Here is a 21,473-nt window from a genome sequence, read left to right on the forward strand (position 1 = left end):
CCAACCTTTTTCAGATTTGAAAAGGTAAAAAATGCAGCACCACATAGATCAAATGACTTCAACACATAATCTCGCTACAACCACAAAGAATTCTTATACTCCTCACCGGAAAACCAAAATCTTTCATGCAACTATGCTATTGGAAACACAAATAGGGGATATCAAAGCTAGAGCTGTCTTCGACAAAAAGATAAAAACATGACCCTAACTCGTCAATTAACCCAGATTTGAACGAGGAAGTCACAATGTCATTGTTTGTGAGGTCTGAGAGCAAAGACCTCCACTGTCGCGCACGATTGGGTCAGACAAGTAGAGTATTTTCCATCTAACATCTACAACCAGGTCGGGTGAAGACGAGCAATGCAAAGAGGGGCCAAACAATACGTTTCATTAGAAGATGATTCTGATTGGCCCAATTGGTCAAACCTCATCCACAACCGAGCGCTATTAGTTTTCTCCTTCACCTTCGTCAACATACTGTTGTTAGCGACGATGATAAGGCTATTGTTGTGGTTAAGTGAGGCGACAATGTCGATTGTGCAGAGTGGTAGGGGAGGAGACAAAAGCAAAGGTGAGACAATGATCTTTTTGGGTCGACGACAAAAGGATGAGTGACTAAAGGAGAAAGGGTCCTTACTTAATATGATTGAGAATAATTTATGAATGTAATTATTATTGTTATTAAATGATTAAATTGAATAATAATAATAATGATGATGTGATGAGAGAGTGAAGGTTGTTGTTTGTGATTTTAAATCCATATTTTCTCCATTTACTTAGTGATTTTTAATTTTTTAAAATAAAAAATAGTGACGGTTTTTAATTGTTACTATGTTAATTTAACTATCTTAAAATTTAAAACACTACATACACTAACGTTCCTAACAAAAAAATTGAAAAAAAGACAAAAATAATACATTTTGAAAACATAAAAGATCATAATCAAACTTTTAAAACATAATGTACCACGAAACATAATTAAACAAAAATGACATTAAATTATTTTAAAATTTAAAAGTTAACCGAATACTAACTTTTCTAACAAAAAAATAAAAATAAAAAATCAAAATGATACAATTCGAAAGTATAAAGGATGAGAAACAAACTTTCAAAATTTATTATACCAAAGCAAAAGAATTGTAAAACATAATGAAACTAAAATGACATTAAGCTTAAGATAAAATTGAGTTAGCTTAATTATCAATTTGACTCAATTTATTTTAAAAAGTTTAATTTTATTTTCAAATTTTTAAAAGATTTAATTTGATCCTTAAATATAAAAAAAACTTTTATTTGATCTAAGTAAAAAAGGACCAAATCTAATTTTTTTTTTTAAGTTTAAGGATTAAATTTCTCTTAAAATAATACCTTTCCTTTTAAAATGGAGATCAAATTCAACCTTTTAAAATAATTTGAGAATTGATAATTCACCCGTAAAGAAAACCAGACTAGGGTATATAATGCCTTACCTTTCCCTCCACAGCCACTGCAGAGGTGTATTTTCTCACTTCTCAGCACTCAGCAGCGATATCAGTTGAAGAAACAGAAACAAACAAAAGAGGCAGAAGATGTTGTGGGTGGACAAATATCGTCCCAAAACCCTCGACCAGGTTATGGTCCACACCGACATCGCTCGCAATCTCAAGAAATTGGTATGCTATTCTCTCTATCAAATCAACCATTTTTATCCCCTTTTTTCTATTTTTTTATTGTGATTTTTTGTTTGGGTTATCGCAGGTAACGGAACAGGATTGCCCCCATTTACTCTTCTATGGCCCATCTGGCTCCGGCAAGAAAACCCTAATCATGGCTCTTCTCCGCCAAATGTTCGGACCTGGTGCCGAAAAGGTTCTCTCTCTCTCTCTCTCTCTCGTTTATTTATATATTTATTTATTTTTGTTTCAAGTCATTTAGAGTGTCACTGCAAAAACAACGAAAAGAAAAATGTGTATTGGAGTATAATGTAGTTTATTTTCTTCTTGCTGACCTCATTTTGATTTCTTTCTAATCTGGCCTTCTTGACCTTGCAGGTGAAGGTGGATAATAGGACCTGGAAAGTGGATGTAAGCTTCTTCCATTTTTTTGTGGCTTATTAGTTATTATGATTTTCGGCTTTTTATGATTTTAACGGTACCCTTTTTGATTAGTGGCTGCCAATAGCTTAATTGGTTATGGTGCCTTGACAGAAGGGAAGGGCACCCGAGAAACTTTGCTGATGTATCATGTTTCTAATATGTTTTTTTTATCCGTAAGAATTGAACATGGTACCAGGGGGTTTAGAATACTCACACACCTTGCTCAGCCAACTGAGCTAGACCTCCTTGGTTCTAATATGTGTTTTTACAAGGTTTTATTATATTTACAAAATTAAAAATGTGTTTTGTTGTGAAAAATATTCTGATGGAGGAGCTGGTTTTGACTACAACTTTTTAACTGTAGGACATGGCTTGGTATATAGTAAATGCCTTCAATGTAACCCCACAAACATACATTTTTTTAGACTCTTTTTCGTTTAGATGTATCAAGTGAACTACATATATGTGCCCTTCTCTAGTACAACTTTATGTTGATATCCTTTGTGCTGTGACATAAATTTGAATTGTATTCCAATGGATGGATTTGTTACATAGTAAACTGAATTGTTGGTGATTTTTAGTTGCTTGTTTTTTGTTTTGAAATGCTTGAGGATTGGTTTCAGGCTGGGAGTAGATCTCTTGATTTAGAGCTGACAACATTATCAAGTGCCAATCACATTGAAATGAGTCCGAGTGATGCAGGCTTTCAGGACAGATACATTGTTCAGGAAGTAATCAAAGAAATGGCTAAGAACAGACCAATTGATACTAAGGGGAAGAAAGGATTTAAAGGTAACTGAAAGTCTTTGTTTTTAACCTCTACACGTGTTGTTTTAAGCAAATAGAAAAGTGCACCTTTGCATGGTTAAACATATATTTTTGAGTGTTTTTTTTTTTTTTTTTGCAAATGTAAGTGCTATCTTTCAATTTTCTCCTTGATTGTGTACTGTGTGGTTTAGTTTTGTAGTGTCTAATTTATTTATGTACTGTAGTCCTTTTTCTTCTTCTTCCTTTTTTTGTCCATATCAATTGTCGAATAAGCAATCTCTCCACCTTGTCCTGTATAATAAATGTGAAGATTACAAGCATTTTTCATCTTTATATTTTTTCTTAAAAAAATTCTCAATGTTTGATTTTGTATTCTTTATCAGTACTTGTGCTCAATGACGTTGACAAACTCTCTAGAGAAGCCCAACATTCTCTCCGCAGAACCATGGAGAAATACAGTGCTTATTGCAGATTAATTCTATGTTGCAATAGTTCTTCTAGAGTTACAGAAGCAATCCGCTCTCGATGTCTCAATGTGCGAATAAATGCACCAAGTGAAGAACAGGTAAATATTTTCAACATATACAATGGCCAAGGAAAGTAAGGAGTTTGTTTCCTTTGTGTCTGTGTTTGAGTTTCTATAAGAAAAGCAATTTCCTGCAATAAGAGGCGGTTGTTTTTCTCTGACACAATTGTGAATCAAAGTAGTTTCATTCTTCTATATACTATTGCTTGGTAGTCAGTTTCAGTAGATGAATGATGTTCTACCAGGTTGTTTGTTGCTGCTGTGAGCATTATAGTAGGTTAATTCTTAGTTTTATTCTTATTTTTATTGCACTTTCGTAAATATAATGAAGAATAGCAACATTAATTTCTGAAACTTACGTGACAAGTTCTCCAGTAGTCCAGTGAGAAATTTACAAATGTTTAATTATCAAACAATGCTAAAATTTCCTTTGGTAATCAACTAAACATTATGATTAGCATCATGTAAAGGGGATCAGTATTTTACTCACGTCATCTTGGTACAAGAACGAAGAGAGAGAGAGATGAGTGAGAGAAACAGTAGAGAGAGAGACTGTGGGTGGGTGAGAGTTAGGAATAGAAGAGAACGGAGAGAGAGTGTCAGAGAGAGAACGACGGAGGTCCCGTGTCTGAACATCGACCGTAAAAACATAGGAAACCATCACAGCTACATGCGAGCAAATTGGAGAGACAAGCAGGATGTAACTTCCTTCTACTTCACTAGATTTCCCGACGACGCAACAGAAAAGGATATGTGGATTCACTTCAAGCAGGTGGGAGACGTGAGGGAGATTTTCATATCCCGGAAACGAAACAGAAATGGAAAGCGATACGGGTTTGTAAGGTTCAAAGGGGTGAAAGATGTGCATCAGATGGAGAAGAAGCTAGACAGTATGATTTTTGGAGGGTTAAAGATGTATGCCAACACTCCTAAATTTGGGAGAGCAAGATGGGACAAGTCACAAACAACGGCTAGGGGACGCGCTGAGTCTAACCAACAACAGGAGGTAAATAGAGACACGTACCTCAGTATGAAACCAGACCTGAACGTGGGAGCACAGCAAGGGTCGTATGCGGAGGTCGTAAGGAGACATATCCCAATAACAAAACAGAGGAGAACACCAGCTAAGGAGCTGTATACTGGAGACAGCTCGCGGTCAACAATGATCCTCGACATCTCGCTGAAAGGGCAGCAATGGCTTCAGGAGGCTTGGGTGGGGAGATTAAAAAACTTGGCTATGTTTGATAGAATAGAGGATGAGATGTTATGGGATATCGGAGAAAACTTATCACCGAAATACATTGGGGATGATATGGTCTTGATCCTGGGTCTTAATGAAGAAAAAGCGATGAAAGTCATGGAGGAAGAAGACACAGGATGGGGCGATCTGTTCATTTCTTTGGAGAAATGGAACCCAAAGTTGCGGCCCGGTTACAGACTGACATGGGTTCATTGCTGGGGTATACCTTTGATGGCTTGGGATATACCTCATATTAAGCAGATAGTGTCGTCCATCGGTGAAATGGTGGAGGCTGACGACGATGTAGAGGATCTAAGGAAGTTGGACATGGCAAGGATACTAATCAAAACGCCGTGGAAGCCTCTCATACAGCATGTGGTCAATGTTCAGATAGAAGGGGAGATTTTCACGGTAAACATAGTGGAAGAAAGTGGGGTTTCATGCGCCAGATGCCAGTGCTGGCGGCAGAATGAATTTAGCTCTTCTGAGGAGATCCAATCGGAGGAAAGCGAAGGTGGAACGTCGCGTGAAGCTAGGTTGAAGGCATGGAGGAACATGATGCGAACCCTGAGCATAGCGGGTACCTTCGGGGAAGTTAGGGGGGGTGTCAGTGTGTCGGGGGAAGGGAAGGTGGATGATCTCAGGTCGGCGAGCGCAAAAACACCGCCGAACGGCGATATGCAACGATCGTCCGAAACTCCAACAGAGGATCGCGCATCGACCATGGGGGGAGATGAATCACAAAAGCGGTGGAACGACGGCTTGCAAGGGGTGTTGGAAAACTCAAAAGAAGGCCTCGCGACGGGCAAGAACGAAGAGGACGCATCGAAGTGGATGACCGCCGCAATGCAACAGTCACCAGAAAATCTGGCCGACGGTACTAACCTGGGCATGGTGGGAGCGGATACACAGAAGGGAACCAGTGGATATTGCCCAAAGGACAACGGTGATGCCCGTCAGGTGTACGCACAGTCTGACACAGTGCGGCCTGATTTTGTAGTGTCGCAGATGAGTGATAGGATGGAGGCGGAGACCAACCAAACACCCTTGCACCTAAATGGGGGAAGCTGGCACAATGAGAAGTGTGGCATCTCTGATAACTCAGAGAACTTTCACGAAAAGGGAAATAGGAGGGCGCAGTTGAACGTTGAAGACAAGAGAAGTTTTAAATCTGTTGCTGACCAGTCACGTGACAAGGAAGTGGGAGGAGTAGCGGATTTGGGCTGTGATATTTACACCCCCACTAAGATATGTTCTCCCCACCAACCAAGCCCAAAAAGTCACTTAACAGGCCAAAACAATTCGTGGCTGGTGTATTCACGAAAGCGTGGTGACAAAAAGATTTTAGCCCATAGGGGAGCTGCCCATGAACTACGGCCTGTCATAAACTCAGCGGACACGCTTTCACACCCAAAGCAGCAGGAGAAAGATAAAAAAGAAGCAAGAGCCCAAGGTAATAACAGAGCGCAGGAAGCCCAACCTCTAACACAAGTAAAGTCGGAGGAAGAAAATCATGCAGGAAAACATAACCAAGGTTTAGAGGAAGAAACTCATGAAAGAAATCTTATTCAAGATGCAAAAAAGATTTGGAGCTTGGCCACAGAATTGGGGTAACTACTGAAATGCCACAGAAGAGTTACGTTCAGCAGATAGCGGAAATGGAAAAAAGAGATGAAATTGAGGCAGTTAGATTGGGAAGCAGGATGCGGTCTCAATGAATATTATTTCTTATAATGTAAGAGGCCTTGGAAGGGGGGTTAAGTGGCCAGCAATCCGAAGGCTGGTCAATGAGCATCATGTTGACATGTTATGTTTACAAGAAACAAAAAAGGAGAATGTTGAGAAGTCAATGTGCCAAGCATTATGGGGGGATACAGAAATCAGCTGGGAAGCATACCCAGCATCTAATGCAGCAGGTGGAATTATTTGTATATGGAATGACAGACATTTTAAGGTAGAAAGCAGAATTACAGGTGCTGGATTTATATTGCTGATTGGGAAGTGGCGCCAGGAGACACAACCAGTACATGTTAACATCTACTCACCGTGCAATCTCCAAAATAAAAGGATACTGTGGGATAGTGTTAAGCAGCTGAAGGATCAAAATCCTGGAGGATACTGGTGCATTTTAGGGGATTTCAACAATATCAGGTCACCTGCTGAAAGATTGGGTTCATGTCAAAGGGGGTCGATGGATGGAAGTATCAGGGAGTTTAATGAATGGATCGCGGACATGGAGGTTGAAGAAGTGCCATCGGTGGGAAAGAGATTCACATGGTCCAGATCAAATGGTACTACTAAGAGCAAGTTAGATAGATTCTTGGTTTCCCCTGAATGGATTTCTAAATGGCCCGGGTCATCCCAACACACACTACATAGGAACTTCTCGGATCATTGCCCTGTTCTGCTTAGATCCAAGAGTGCTTTGCTGGCTTTCAGATAATTCCTTCAAGAAATTGATACATGATAGCTGGACATCTAACCATCAGAGTGGATGGGGGGATATGTGCTAAAACAGAAAATTAAAACTCTCAAAGATAAGATCAAGGTGTGGAACAAAGAACAATTTGGGGATACCTTCAAGAAATACAAGAAGATTGAAGATGATTTAAATAAGCTGGAAGAAGAATCAGATGACAGACAGCTAGATCACAATGAATTGATAGTCAGAAAGCAGCTTCAACAGGAGTTATGGGAGGCAGCTCAGGCACACGAGTCTTTACTAAGACAAAAGGCGAGATCCAAGTGGATTAAGGAGGGTGACTGTAACACTAGATATTTTCATCTGCTGATAAACTCCAGGCGTAGAGCTAATTGTCTGAATGGAGTGCTGATTGATGGATCACGGAAGGATGAGCCGGCAATAGTTAAAGAGGAAATCAGAAGGTTTTTCTCACAACGTTTCCAAGAAAGTGTACAAGAAAGACCAAGGCTGGATGGTATTTGCTTTCAGTCCATGGGCAGTCAGCAGAATGACATGTTGGTGGAGCGTTTTTCAGAGGATGAGGTCAAAAGGGCAGTATGGAGTTGCGGAAATGATAAAAGCCCGGGCCCGGACGGTCTTAATTTTAAATTCATCAAACAATTTTGGGATATCATCAAATCAGACTTCCTAAGATTTTTTGATGAGTTTTATGTCAATGGAGTTTTTCCGAGGGGCTTGAATGCATCTTTTATAGCATTAATTCCGAAGCTAGCGGATCCTCAAGTGTTGAATGATTACAGACCAATCTCTTTGATAGGGTGTACCTATAAGATACTTGCTAAGGTCCTGGCTAACAGGCTGAAGAAGGTTATGCATCTCATCATTAGTGAAAGACAGTCAGCATTCATACAAGGTAGACATATGCTCCACAGTGTGCTGATTGCAAACGAGGTGGTTGAAGAAGCCAAAAGATGTCAAAAGCTATGCATTATTTTCAAGGTCGATTATAAGAAGGCGTACGATTCTGTGTCTTGGGAGTTTCTGACTTATATGATGACAAGAATGGGTTTTTGCACCAAATGGATCCAATGGATAGCTGGATGTCTAAAATCCGTATCGGTCTCGGTCTTGGTTAATGGCAGTCCTTCATCAGAGTTTCTACCCCAAAAGGGACTCAGACAGGGGGATCAATTATCACCTTTACTATTCAACATTGTTGCGGAAGGACTTAATGGATTAATGTCCAAAGCGATAGAGAAAACGCTATACAGGGGATTCTTGGTGGGCACACACAAAGTGGACATTAGTCTCCTCCAGTATGCAGATGACACAATATTTTTTGGGGAGACATCTATGGAGAATGTTAGAACTATTAAAGTTATCTTGAGGGCCTTTGAGCTTGCTTCGGGTTTAAAAATTAATTTTGCTAAAAGTAGTTGTGGGGCTTTTGGAGTGTCGGATTTGTGGATAAGTGGTGCAGCCAATTACCTCCATTGTAGCGTGATGTCTTTTCCGTTTACATATCTTGGTATACCTATTGGGGCCAATCCGCGAAGATGCCAGACATGGGACCCTATCGTTACTAAATGTGAGAGAAAACTAGTGAGATGGAAACAAAGACACTTGTCGTTTGGGGGGAGAGTGACTTTAATAAATTCAGTGCTAACATCCATTCCTATCTATTTTTTCTCTTTTTTCAGGGTACCTAAAAAGGTGGAGGATAAGTTAATAAAACTACAGAGGAATTTTCTATGGGGAGGGGCGTCGGAGCAAAATAAAATTGCTTGGATCCGATGGGAAACGGTGTGCTTACCAAAAGAAGATGGAGGTTTGGGGGTCAAAGACATCAGCTCTTTTAATACAATCTCTGTTGGGTAAATGGAGATGGAAGCTTTTTCAGAATCAGGGAGAGCTGTGGGCTAGGGTAATTGAGTCAAAGTATGGGGGGTGGAGGAATCTAAGTGAAGCAAGGTCAGCCAATAATGAATCTACATGGTGGAGGGACTTGAAGATTGTAGCTCAGCACCCTCAACAGGGTCAAGTGCTGAATAGATCGATAGTGTGGAAGGTAGGACGTGGGGACAAATTTAAATTTTGGGAGGATTCTTGGATAGGGGAAGAGACCCATTTACTAGAGAAATATCCTAGGCTACACAGTATATCTCTTCAGCAAGATCATTTCATTCAGCAAATGGGAGATGTCAAAGATTCAGGGTGGGAATGGGATTTTAAATGGAGGAGACCATTGTTCGACAGCGAAATAGATTTGGCGGTATCATTCTTAGAAGATATCCAGGGGCACAGAATTCGGGCCAACAGTGCTGACCAGTGGGTATGGGTGGCAGATCCTAGTGGCCAGTACACGGTTAGGAGTGCATACACTGTGCTTAGAGAGGACTTAATGCAGGAGGACCAGGATGGTGAGTTCAAGGAGTTATGGAAGGTGAAGGTTCCATCTAAAGTAGCTGTGTTTGCGTGGAGGTTACTTAAAGATAGGTTACCAACCAAAGACAACTTGAGGAGAAAGCATGTTGAATTACAAGATTTTACATGCCCTTTCTGCAGAACAATGGAGGAGAGCGCAAGTCACTTGTTTTTTCATTGCAGCAAAGTGTTTCCTTTATGGTGCGAAATGCTGTCTTGGGTAAATCTGGTGGGTGTCTTTCCACATCACCCAAAACAGCATTTTCTGCAGCATATATATGGAGCATATGAAGGGATACAGCTGGACAGATGGAAAGGGTGGTGGTTAGCACTGACATGGTCTATTTGGAAGCATAGAAATAGTATAGTTTTCTCCAATTCTGCCTTTAATGCAAACAAATTGGTAGATGATGCAGTGTTTCTGCTATGGACTTGGCTCAAAAACTTAGAGAAGGACTTCACCACCCACTATAATCAGTGGTCATCAAACCTAAGTGAAGAATTTCTTCGTAGATGAGGATTCGAATTTAGGCTTATTAATTGTAATAGTCTTACTATATGTTTATTCTGGTTCATCAACCAATCTGTTATGGTGTTGACTAGACCAGAATGTAGCTTGTATTTTAGTACCTCTGGTACTTGTTAATATATATATATATATATATATATATTATTTTGGCTGATCAAAAAAAAAAAAAAACTAAACATTATGATTAGGCCTGACACTTCCTTGAAAACTAAAAAAAGCTTGGATTAGCCATAATTAGGTTGTTTGTCTCTCAATCTATTTTTATTTTCACCTTTTGTTCCTTGTTGCTTTTAAGGGTATGCCAAAGGCATTTTAATGGCATCCAAGGCCTTATGATATACTCCCTCTCTCTTTTTATAAGACATTGTTTTGAAATTTCTTTGTCCATTTTTATAAGACTTTTTTCTAATTGTCCATTGCTTTATTTTTTTTATTACCAAAATACCCTTAATGAATGTTATGAATTCCGTCTCTCTCTCTCTCTCTCTCTCTCTCTCTCATGATGATTGGAGAATAGAAGAGTTCAGTTTTAAAAATTAAAGCTCCACTACTGTTATTCTCTCTCCATGCATTAAATATTTAAGGGTAATTTTGAAAACAAATACAATTACAGACAAATTTAATGTTAATAGTTAAATTAACCAACTTTCTTAATATGCGTGAGTTAGTCAACAATGTCTTATAATTAGGAATGGAGGTAGTATTATGCAACAGATTGGCATCCACCAAAATGTACTATAATATATAGTGATCTTGTTTAGCTTACCCATTATTTGAATTCAATATTCATCTGTATTGAATCTTTGTAAATCTATATGGCAGATTGTTGAAGTTTTAGAATTCATTGGTAAGAAGGAAGGGCTGCAACTTCCTCCTGGTTTTGCTGCTCGCATTGTGGAGAAATCAAATCGAAATTTAAGGAGGGCCATATTGTCATTTGAGACTTGTCGTGTCCAACAGTAAGTTCATCTCCTTTTCAAAGCTTTGCTTTAAGGGGAAAATAGTCAACTACTGACTTCTGTCTCTTTTGCATATTGTCGTCACATGTGAATCTGTGATACTTGCAGGTATCCTTTCACTAACAAACAAACAATTCCTCCAATGGACTGGGAAGAGTATATTTCTGAAATTGCATCTGACATAATGAAGGAACAGAGCCCAAAAAGGTTTGCTTTGTTACAATTGACCGTGATAAATTGAATGTTCAACTGAACCTTGAAAATTGTCTGGTTCATGGATTGCCTTTTGACTGGTGTAGTAATCTAATTTCATGTTTTATTTAGTTATCTGAGTGACTTATGTGGTGTACAATGCCTCTTTCATCTCTGTCTGTCTCATCTACCTTAGGTTGTTTCAAGTTCGAGGAAAGCTCTATGAGCTGCTAATCAATTGCATTCCTCCAGAGATAATTTTGAAGGTAAATGTGTTCCTTACAACTCCGCCTGTAAATTATTTATTTATTTTTTCTTGACTTTGATGTTATATTTGTTGGCTCAGAGGCTTCTTTATGAGCTATTGAGGAAACTGGATGCAGAACTAAAGCATGAAGTATGTCATTGGGCTGCATATTATGTAAGTGCTTTATCAGTATTATTTTTCATATCAGCATCTGGAATTAATATTGTAACGTGTCTTCTAGAAGAGTTCAGGCCTGCTATATTTATTTTTCCTAATTTGTTAGCCTAACCAACTGATTCTCCTTTGTGTGATTCTATTGCACTTTGGTATAAGCATTCATCTATCTTTTTTCCCCATTTTATTTTCCTCATTAGTCATTACTTATTAGTGTGGAAATAACTATTATATAACACATTAATGACTGAAGACTGAAGACTGAAGGGTGAGTTTGGTCGTGTAGGACAGAGAATTGAAAAGAAATTTTTGAATTAAAGTAGTGTGGTAAAGATGACCCACACAATTCTGAAAATTTCCTCTCCTTTCTTACCTATTTGATCTCAACCAAACCAAGGGGAAGAGTGAAGATATTGTCTAGCCATTTTCACCTCCTACTTTTCGAAATGGTTCCTGATATTTTTCCCCTTCATCGAACCAGGAATATAGGATGCGTCTTGGACAGAAGGCGATCTTTCACATTGAAGGTATTTATTTAATGTTGTAGTCAGATTGACAGTTACATCTTATGGTTGATCATTATGAATTCTTTTATTGAACCTGTTTATATTTATTTTGTGGGCTCAATAAATCTACTTGTTTAAAGCAATGCATTTATACAATTGCAAAGTGAATATAAATTCTAATACGAGTTGGCCTAACAAAAATTGCTTGCTGACCACTTTGTTTTTTTTTTTTCTCGTTTTTTGTTTACATTGGCAGCATTTGTGGCCAAGTTCATGAGCATTTATAAATCCTTCCTTATTTCAACATTCGGCTGAAGGTCAGATGATGGTTTTTGCTTTTCCATGACTCAACATGTTAAAGAATTATGTACTGGAAATTAACTAACATAATGGAGTTTTCTCATGTTGGTTTTCTCTTCATGTATGCATCAATTGTTACTGAATGATGATTCGCTTTGTAAAGGTGTTATGCTTTTTTTAAATTGCGTAGACTTTGCATGATGCTTGATCTCTTGCCCAACCCAACATTATATTATCAACTTAATTTTGGAACGACGGTTTGTATTATTGACTTCGTAATTTGACTCAAATATTGAATGAAATTTATACACCTGTATAAATATTTGCGATAGTCAACTGACGCAAGCCAAATTTTAGGTGGTAAAAACATCAATTTATTCATAGTAGTGGACGTGAACCAAAGGACTGATAAGTCAAATTTTAAGTGTTTCATCCTTTTATACTTTTATTTTGACTAAATTGTAATTTTCCTATAATTCTTATCCAATATTGGTTCTTCCATTTTAAAATTATGTAATTTTAGTTCTTTTGTTGTTGACCATTAATCATGTTGGGAATAGAACCAAAGTCTCTTTCCTTCTCTTTCAATTTTTTTTTGGTAAATTGGGAAAGCTAAAAAAGAAAAACTTAAGATATAACTACTAAGTCTCTCTAATTGCATCTATAATGCATAGTTACTTATGAGTTGTTTATCATAATTTGTAGTCGTTATAATTTCATATAGATTTAAGTATTTTAAACAAAAATTCACTCCAATGTTAAGATTGTTAAAGTAAATACTTAAATTAATTTTGTGGGTCCTGTGATAATTGAAAATATATTATTTATGATATAGTATTATTAAACAATGATTGTTTATATAAATAACAGTGCTTATGTAAGCAATTTCACGTCATATATTTCAGTAGAAAAAACTTAAGTACGCGGATCTCGTGATCTAAGAAATATATCCTTGGCTCACGGAGGAGGAGAATTGAATGTACGCGGATCTCATGGATTTCAGTCTTTCTGAATGAGAGACTATGTGCTCCAAATCCTATTTGCATGCACATGCATAACTATTATGGAGTTATCCTACGATGTGATGGCCTCCACTAGTCGTTGTTATATATGCGAGATTCCAGGTTCGCATAAGATCATTATGGAGAGCTTCCAGCTCTGCAAGAAAGGGGTCTCCGTCTGCAATCCCATCCCAGAATCCACAGATCCATTCACCTTCAGCTTCATCGCTGGGTGGGAAGGGGGTGTCCAAGAGACCATTGGCGAATGCATAAATGAATCTCCTAGCTGGAACTTGGAATTATGGTTAGTACCTGCTGAATCGTCCATTTGTTGGGGTCACCAAGTGTGCAGATCCAAACCCAAAATGAGTTTGCCGGAGGATATTCGGGTGTTGCTAGGTGTACCAACATTATTACTTGTGCACCCAACAATTTTTGATAATTCTAGAAATACCCCTGCGTCTTCTTCATTTAATAAGTTTCGTTTACTGTTTCTGCCACTTACGTTTCGCGTGCTTTGCTTTCTTCTTTGGTTTCTCCTTTGGTGTTGGTTTTTCCCGTTGAGAGAGGTGCCGCTTCGGCCAAGGTGAAAGTGTTACAAGTCGGTGGTGATTGTTGCGGTGGTTGGTTCGATTGCGACATTGTCGAAGGTACCCCAATTGTAGTTTTGGTTTTTGTTTCATATGGATTAAGTGATCCGTAAGTTTTAATTTAACTTATGGATTATGTGATCCCTATTTTTTATATGGATTATGTAATCCGTAAGTTAAATTTGAACTTACGAATCACTTAATTTGTATGGTTTATACGGATCACATGATCCGTATAAACCATACGGATTAAGTGATCCGTATGGTTTATTCGGATTTTTAAATTTTTAAAACTTGTTAAAATTTTTAATTCGTTTAAATTATAAATATGTTAGTATTTAATTTTTTAAAATAAAAATTATTTGTTTATATGTGTATTTGAAATAATTTGTATGCTATTATTTATATAGGGTTGTTGGTTTTTAATATATATGGTTATGAATTCTAGTGTTTATAAAATGCAGGGTTGTCAATAAGGGTTGGTCCGACCCGTTTTGGCCCGCCATAAACGGGCCAACCCAGCCCATTTCAAGTTGGCCTGCGGGCCATCGCTAGCCCGCCAATTTATTTATTTATTTATTCCATATTTTGTATTGTCCTTTATTGTTGTTGGTAACATCAATTTAGCATTGTCCTTTATCGTTGTTGGTAATATCAATTTTGAATCTAACTCTTGTCTCTTTATAATTTTTTATAACTAAAAATAATAATATACTAGTAGTAAGCAATAAAAGAATAAAACCTATCACAAACTTCAATATCTAGAATCTAGATGACCTTGGGGTTCGAAATCGAAAGAGAAGGGTGAGGGCTCGAGGTTGAGGGTGAGGGTCTTGAGAGAAGAGATTCAAGAGAATGAGAAATGAGATTCAATTCAAGAGGCCGTGAGGGTCTGGTCTGACTTGCGTGCATTTGGGCCATTTGGACTGCGAGAGTGTGTTTGGGCCATTTTAGAGTCCATAATCTTTTTTTTAAAAAAAAGCACTAGTCCTCGGGCTGCCCCTCTCGGCCCGCCTCTGGCCTGTCGGGCTTGTAGGATAAACAGGGCGAGCCTAAACAGTTTACGGGTCTCAAATTTTAGCCCAGCTTTTTTTGGAGAACGGGCCGGGCCAACCCGCCGAACCTGGCCTGACACCTCTAATAAAATGGTATACAATAAAGAATTACGTAGAGTTTTGTGTGATAGTATATGTATGGTGCGGTTAGGTGTTGTTTGTTTGTGATGTGGAAAATTTTAAATTTGTTGTTAAGATAGACGAAGATCAATGGATGTATGACAATATAATGTCTGAAGAAGTTGATATGAATGATGAAAATGAACATGAAGCTGGTGTGAATGAAGAATAACATATTGATTGTTCGGATGCGTTCAATACTTCTCAGGTAATAATGTGATTTATTGTTTATAATTTGATAAAATGAATGTCCATTTGAAGACTAAAATTGTGTGGCTTGCGTTGTAGGTGTTTGTTATCCGAGATGATATTTTGTAGTGGGCTCGATTGTTGGATCAAGTGGCCTCAATAACTTAAGAATGGGTGAATTAATTTCCCACTAACAAACTTTTAACCCCCTTTTAAATGATAGGCTCAGAATGCAGAAGTAGAAGCAACAATCAATTTAATAATGTTCTTTAAACATGCAAGACAAAATTGATTGCAATAATATAAATGAGATAAGGGAAGAGAGAATGCAAACTCATTTTTATACTGGTTCGGCCACACCCTTGTGCCAACATCCAGTCCTCAAGCAAGCCACTTGAGATTTTCCTTTCTCTTTGTAAAACCCTTTTACAAAGTCTGAACCACACAAGGACAACCCATCCCTTGTGTTCAAGAATTCTTACAACTTAAGAGACCCTTGGTCCCTTAAACAATCTCTTTGTATAAGAAGAAAGAAGAGGAATTCTCTCTTGAAGAGAATGATATTACAATTGAAGTCCATGAATGAACTTTTAATGGATTTGCAAGTGCTTGCTCAGGAGTTTCTTTTGAGAAAGCATTTGGCAATGAAGTTCTCTTGGAATATCTCTCTCATTGCTTTTTGAAGTCAGACACACACATATATATAGGCCCTTTGTGCCTTTTCAAAATTGTTTGAAGAGATGTGTCTTTTCAAAAAGTTTTTTCTGAAATTCTTCCCTGGTAATCGATTACACAGTTATATATTGAAGGGTCATGACTTTTGAATTTGAATTTCAAGAGTTTCGTTGCTGGTAATCGATTACAAACATCTAGTAATCGGTTATAGGTTCAAAAATCAAATTCAAAACCCTTTTCAACAACTATTTTTCAAACTTCCCTTCTGGTAATCGATTACACTTCCTGGTAATCGATTACCAGAGCCTTGCATGTCTTTGAAACCCTTTGTTTTGAGGCAAGGCTTGATCTTGAAGAAATCTTGAAGCAAGACTTTGTTTGTTGAAATAATCTTGTATTAATCTTGAAGCAGTGCTTATCCTTTTGAAGCGACCTTGTTTGATTCTTCTTTGGCATCATCAAAATCATGTATACATACATTCACATTCTCCCCCTTTTTGATGATGACAATCAAGTGATTTTTTTTAGACATCATCAAAACATACATGATTCACATTGATCATTTGCTTATGAAAATGGATTTGTGGCGGTGATTGTGAGGTCAGACACAAACACTGATATGAGAGGAAGAACTTCATTTGTGTTAATTGGTTGTGAAAGGAGTGGTCAGTATAGGTGTAGGAAGAAAGATTTTGTTAGAAGAGATAGTGGTAGTAGGAAATGTGGGTGTCCCTTCAAGCTTCGTGGGAAACCAGTGGCTAGAGGGCAAGGTTGGATGGTGAAGTTGATGTGTGGGAGTCATAATCATGAATTGGCCAAGTCATTAGTTGCACATCCATATGTTGGTCGATTTACTAAGAATGGAAAGACAATTATTGCTGATATGATAAAGTCAATGGTGAAACCAAAAAACATTATGCTAATGTTGAAGGAGCACAATGCCAATAGTTGTACAACAATCAAACAAATATACAATGCAAGAAGTGCATACTGTTCTTCCATTAGAGAAAGTGATACTGAAATGCAACATCGAATGAAACTTCTTGAACGAGATTAATATATTCATTGGCATAGATTAAAGGATAAAGATGTGGTACATGATATCTTCTGGTGTCACCCTGATGCAGTAAAGTTATGCAATGCATGTAATTTGGTGTTTTTGATAGATAGTACCTACAAAACAATCAGGTACAGACTCTCGTTACTTGACTTTGTTGGTGTGACACCAACGAGGATGACATTCACTACTGGTTTTGCATATCTGGAGGATGAACGTGTTAACAATGTGGTATGGGCTCTAGAACGGTTTCGAGGTCTTTTTCTAAAACGTGATTCCCTACCTGGAGTTATTGTGACCGACAAAGACCTAACATTGATGAATGCAGTGAAAACTGTATTCCCTGAGTGTACTAACTTGTTGTGCAGGTTTCACATCGACAAGAATGTCATGGCAAAATGTAAATCCCTAATAGGTCAAAAAAATGCATGGGAGTATGTCATGGATGCCTGGGGGAGTTTGGTTGATTATTGTTTCAAGCATCAGTTCGATGATTGCCTTAAGAAGTTTGAAATTGCTTGTTCACCATGATGAATGTTTGTTGACTATGTTAACGAAACATGGATAATTCCCCACAAGGAAAAATTTGTTAAAGCCTAGACGAATAAGGTGATGCAGTTAAGAAACACAACAAACAGGTATGAAAATGTTAATGTTTTTTTATTAGGGTTAATGAATTGATGGATTTTAATTATTGTTTTTTGTGTATTTGAAATGTAGGGTTGAATATGCTCATTGAGCTTTAAAAAGATTATTACAAAATATCATTGGAGACCTATGTAGTGTTTGGGATGCCATGAACAACATGATTAGGCTACAACACACTAAAATTAAAGCATCCTTTGAAACAAGTACACATGTGGTTGGACATGTTTTTAAAGTTACCTTATACAAGAGGCTTCTTGGCATAGTTTCAAGATATGCTTTAAATCAAATTGTTGCTGAGTATAAGCGCGTACATTATGCTGGCAAGAATCCTTCTGGTTGTGGGTGTGTGATGAGAACTACTCACGGTCTTTCATGTGCATGTGAGCTATCCAAATATGTTCTTGGTACCATCCCACTTGATTCAATCCATATGTTTTGGCGGAGGCTAAGTTTTTCAGACCAAGGGTTATCTGAGCCCCAAGTGACCATAACGGAAGAGATGAAAACCATATCCAAGCGATTTGAGGAGCTTGATGTTTGTGGCAAAGTAACTCTAAAGAGTAAACTTCGGGAAATTGCCTACCCTGATCAAAACTCTATGTGTCCTTCTCCAGAAAAGGTCAACACTAATGGTGCATAGAAGAAATCAATGACCAAAAACCAAAGATCAATAAAGCGTGATCCATCTTACTGGGAGTATGTTGATGCTTTACATTCTGTGCAAAATAGTAATTCTTTAGTCAAGCGTAGTGCATCATCTTCTAACCAGGCCATTCCAAGAAGGACCATGCCAATGTTGGATCAATTTCATCCGTTCATTCACGATTTCATTGAAAACATTGTGGATGTCAAAGGTGACGATAACTTTAGATATCGTGCAATTGCTGCTTTATTAGATATGGGTGAAGATTCATGGTCCTTGGTGTGCAACCATTTGCTTAAAGAACTTGCCAAATGGTCTGATGAGTATATCAACCTCTTTGGTGGCACATGGATCTGAGGAATTAAAGAGGTCCCTACTTGTTGATCGATTATCCATGGTATGTAATTAATGTTTTGTTTTTTTAGAATTAACTTTAAATAAATGTCATATGTATACTTGATTCATGCAGATTACTATGCATAAGTAGATGAATATAACCGATATGGGATATGTCATTGCATCATGGTATAATGTAATCCTTGTATCGTTGTCTCTGCAACAAAGCATGACGTTCTTTCCTCTTAGAAGTCAACCACCAACAGATTCTTCTGTGCATCGCATAATATGTATTGGTCACGTGCATGACAATCATTTTGTTCAGGTAGGTTCATCATAATCCTATTTTTTAATTTATGCAATTAATTGTGTTATAATAACTTAAAATTGTTTGTGCATGTGTAACAAGTTTATTTAAGAGACCGTTTTCTCTCACCGCCTCTAGCTTTGTTATGGTCAAGCAAGTGTCATCCTCAGGTAAAGCAGTGACCAATTCCATATATTAGTAGAATGCATCAGTATAGAAATTTGATGATGTAGACTATGTTGATTTAAGTGAAGAGTGAACATTTAGGTTCCACTGACTTTGTAATGTCCTACATTAATATATAATTATTTGTTACATTAATATATTACTTAGATTTTGTTATGTGTGTTGTTAGAGTTAACCGCCACGTGTAAACCAAGGTTTAGTGTTGTGCTTTGGTGTTAAATGACATACGTTTGGCATTAGTAATATTAAAAACAATTCAAATAAAATTGGCAACACCAAAAAATAAATTTGACAAAATAAAATGATAAACATAGTCTATAATTGATTAACATAATGTTCATGCGTGATCCATGCGTTGCCTTCATCGTGACTTGACATATACATTGCCATCCACAATGACACTCCTAGCAATCTGTATGCAGTTTTGCATCACATCATGTGCTTCTGTGCCTTCAGTGACTATCCTTAGGTTGAGTAACTGCTCTAACCTTTATGCAATTGCTTGACAAGCATCTTATGACATTGACAACAACGGATAAGGTATTTCCATATTGCATAATTAAATGAAAATAAATTAAGAATAACATGAATTAAAATGTTACCACTACATGTCTAGGATGCTCCACATTAGAAGGTCCTTGTGCAGGTGCTTCCTCCACAGATGCTAGCGCCAACGGGATCTTAGGCATCTCTGGTTCCACATATGTCCCATCTTGCATGACAGGTGGATGTCTGGGTGGATCACCAGGCTATGTTGGTCTCATGAATGGGTGTGAAATTAGGTAGAACCACTCCATGTAGTCGTGTGCACATTGTTCTGGCACAACACAAATCTGCCCCACTGGTGCAAGGTACTCAGAGAAATGCATCCATCTGTCGTCAATATCTTCCAAGGATAACCTTGAACCCGGAGAGTGTGGAGGAATGGTCTGAACGTACCCAAATTGCCTCACCACCCTCTCTGGTCAGTGTATAATGACAACGGGACCCCATCAGATATGTCCAAAAAAACATGAAATGATATTAAACTCTCGAACTGCCCGATGGTCACCGTAAGACATCCATCAAACATCAGCAGTTGTTAGTTGATCTAGACGCTTTCGATATGTCGATGCTGGTAATGACTTCGTAGAAGCCTTCGTATAAGTCCACCGGCAGGCACGTGGTGACCTTTCATCATAGTCTGGGTCCGTAAAAGCCTCAACAATAGATGAAAAATGCTCATAAATCCAATACTACATAGATTAGATCAGAAGAAAACAAATTTCAAATGAACATATTAAAAATATATTAAAAACGATTAAATAACAATAATTGACAATAATTACTTGTAATAGTGTGATATATCCAGCAAGCTATCGGTTGTCGCTCTTACAAGCATCATTCAAATTATCGTACATGTGTTGCACTCTTGTTAGCAAAAAGAGTGGAACCTAACAAATGGAACAAATAAGCACGAGCTACTACAGTCCAATGTTCGACCTCACATTTACTTTGATAAATCTCTCGTAGCCATGATAGGCGTATGTATGCCTCATGACATTGTATTGTCTCAGCTCTAGCTTCATCTCCAAAGACTTCAAGTAACTCGATCAACATCAAGACCGCTTTGTCAACATGAAAAGTCTCGAAGATGTGGAATGCGCCTATGATGGGAAGATGAAGCAGAGAGGCCACATCATCGAGGGTGATGGTCACCTCTCTTACTGGAAGATGAAAACTGCTTGTCTCTTTATACCACCTCTCCACAAAAGCCGATATGAGTCCTCGACCGCTAGTGTCCAATGAACATGCGATCAAAGGACTTAATTCTGTGGCAGCGACTAGTCCTTCAATTTCAGCAGCAGACCTCCTAAATTTTTGAACCTTCCTTCCATGGGAGGATAACTTCAATTCAGGACGTTCCTGAAAAAAATTTAAATAATTTTAACAATAATAACAAATACTTATCAAATATAATGCATTTAAAATTATAAATACCTCTCCATTCCATACAATGACTGCAACATGGTCACCATAGGCAGTCAACACTAATGGGTCACGCGGCCCACCTGGCCTCAACATCATCAACAACTTCTTCAGCATGTTGGAATACATCTTCAGTTGCGTCATCCACGCGAGAAGCATCCTCAGCAGCAACAACTTTCCATTGCCTACGTGTGGATGCTATGGGCCTTCGCCCCTGGGGAACATCATTTAAATGAAGATTATCCTCTCTGCCCAGGGCTCTACCTATAACTCAGCCTAAGGCACGCCCTAAACCTCTAGTTCTAATCATAATCTGAAAATTTTCACATACGT

The 21,473-nt window shown here is 37.9% G+C and overlaps 2 protein-coding genes across 2 annotated transcripts; one reads left to right on the plus strand and one right to left on the minus strand.

Annotated features, from left to right (window-relative positions):
* Positions 1 to 1,463: 1,463 nt before the first annotated feature.
* On the plus strand, positions 1,464 to 12,639 carry LOC114394040 (replication factor C subunit 3). Its single transcript, XM_028355588.1, has 11 exons — positions 1,464 to 1,652; positions 1,738 to 1,848; positions 2,031 to 2,063; positions 2,699 to 2,867; positions 3,227 to 3,408; positions 10,810 to 10,946; positions 11,055 to 11,153; positions 11,335 to 11,404; positions 11,485 to 11,559; positions 12,041 to 12,086; positions 12,322 to 12,639. The coding sequence occupies exons 1-11, from the start codon at positions 1,569 to 1,571 to the stop codon at positions 12,378 to 12,380; spliced, it is 1,065 nt and encodes a 354-aa protein (XP_028211389.1). The 5' UTR covers positions 1,464 to 1,568; the 3' UTR covers positions 12,381 to 12,639.
* A 7,597-nt stretch (positions 12,640 to 20,236) lies between these two features.
* LOC114391583 (protein MAIN-LIKE 1-like) lies at positions 20,237 to 21,284 on the minus strand. The gene is made up of 3 exons (XM_028352574.1): positions 21,153 to 21,284; positions 20,571 to 21,059; positions 20,237 to 20,407 (listed from the first exon to the last, which is right to left on the minus strand). The coding sequence occupies exons 1-3, from the start codon at positions 21,282 to 21,284 to the stop codon at positions 20,237 to 20,239; spliced, it is 792 nt and encodes a 263-aa protein (XP_028208375.1).
* Between the last annotated feature and the right edge of the window lie 189 nt (positions 21,285 to 21,473).

This window comes from Glycine soja, chromosome 17 (assembly GCF_004193775.1).
Source record: "Glycine soja cultivar W05 chromosome 17, ASM419377v2, whole genome shotgun sequence".
NCBI lineage: Eukaryota > Viridiplantae > Streptophyta > Magnoliopsida > Fabales > Fabaceae > Glycine > Glycine soja.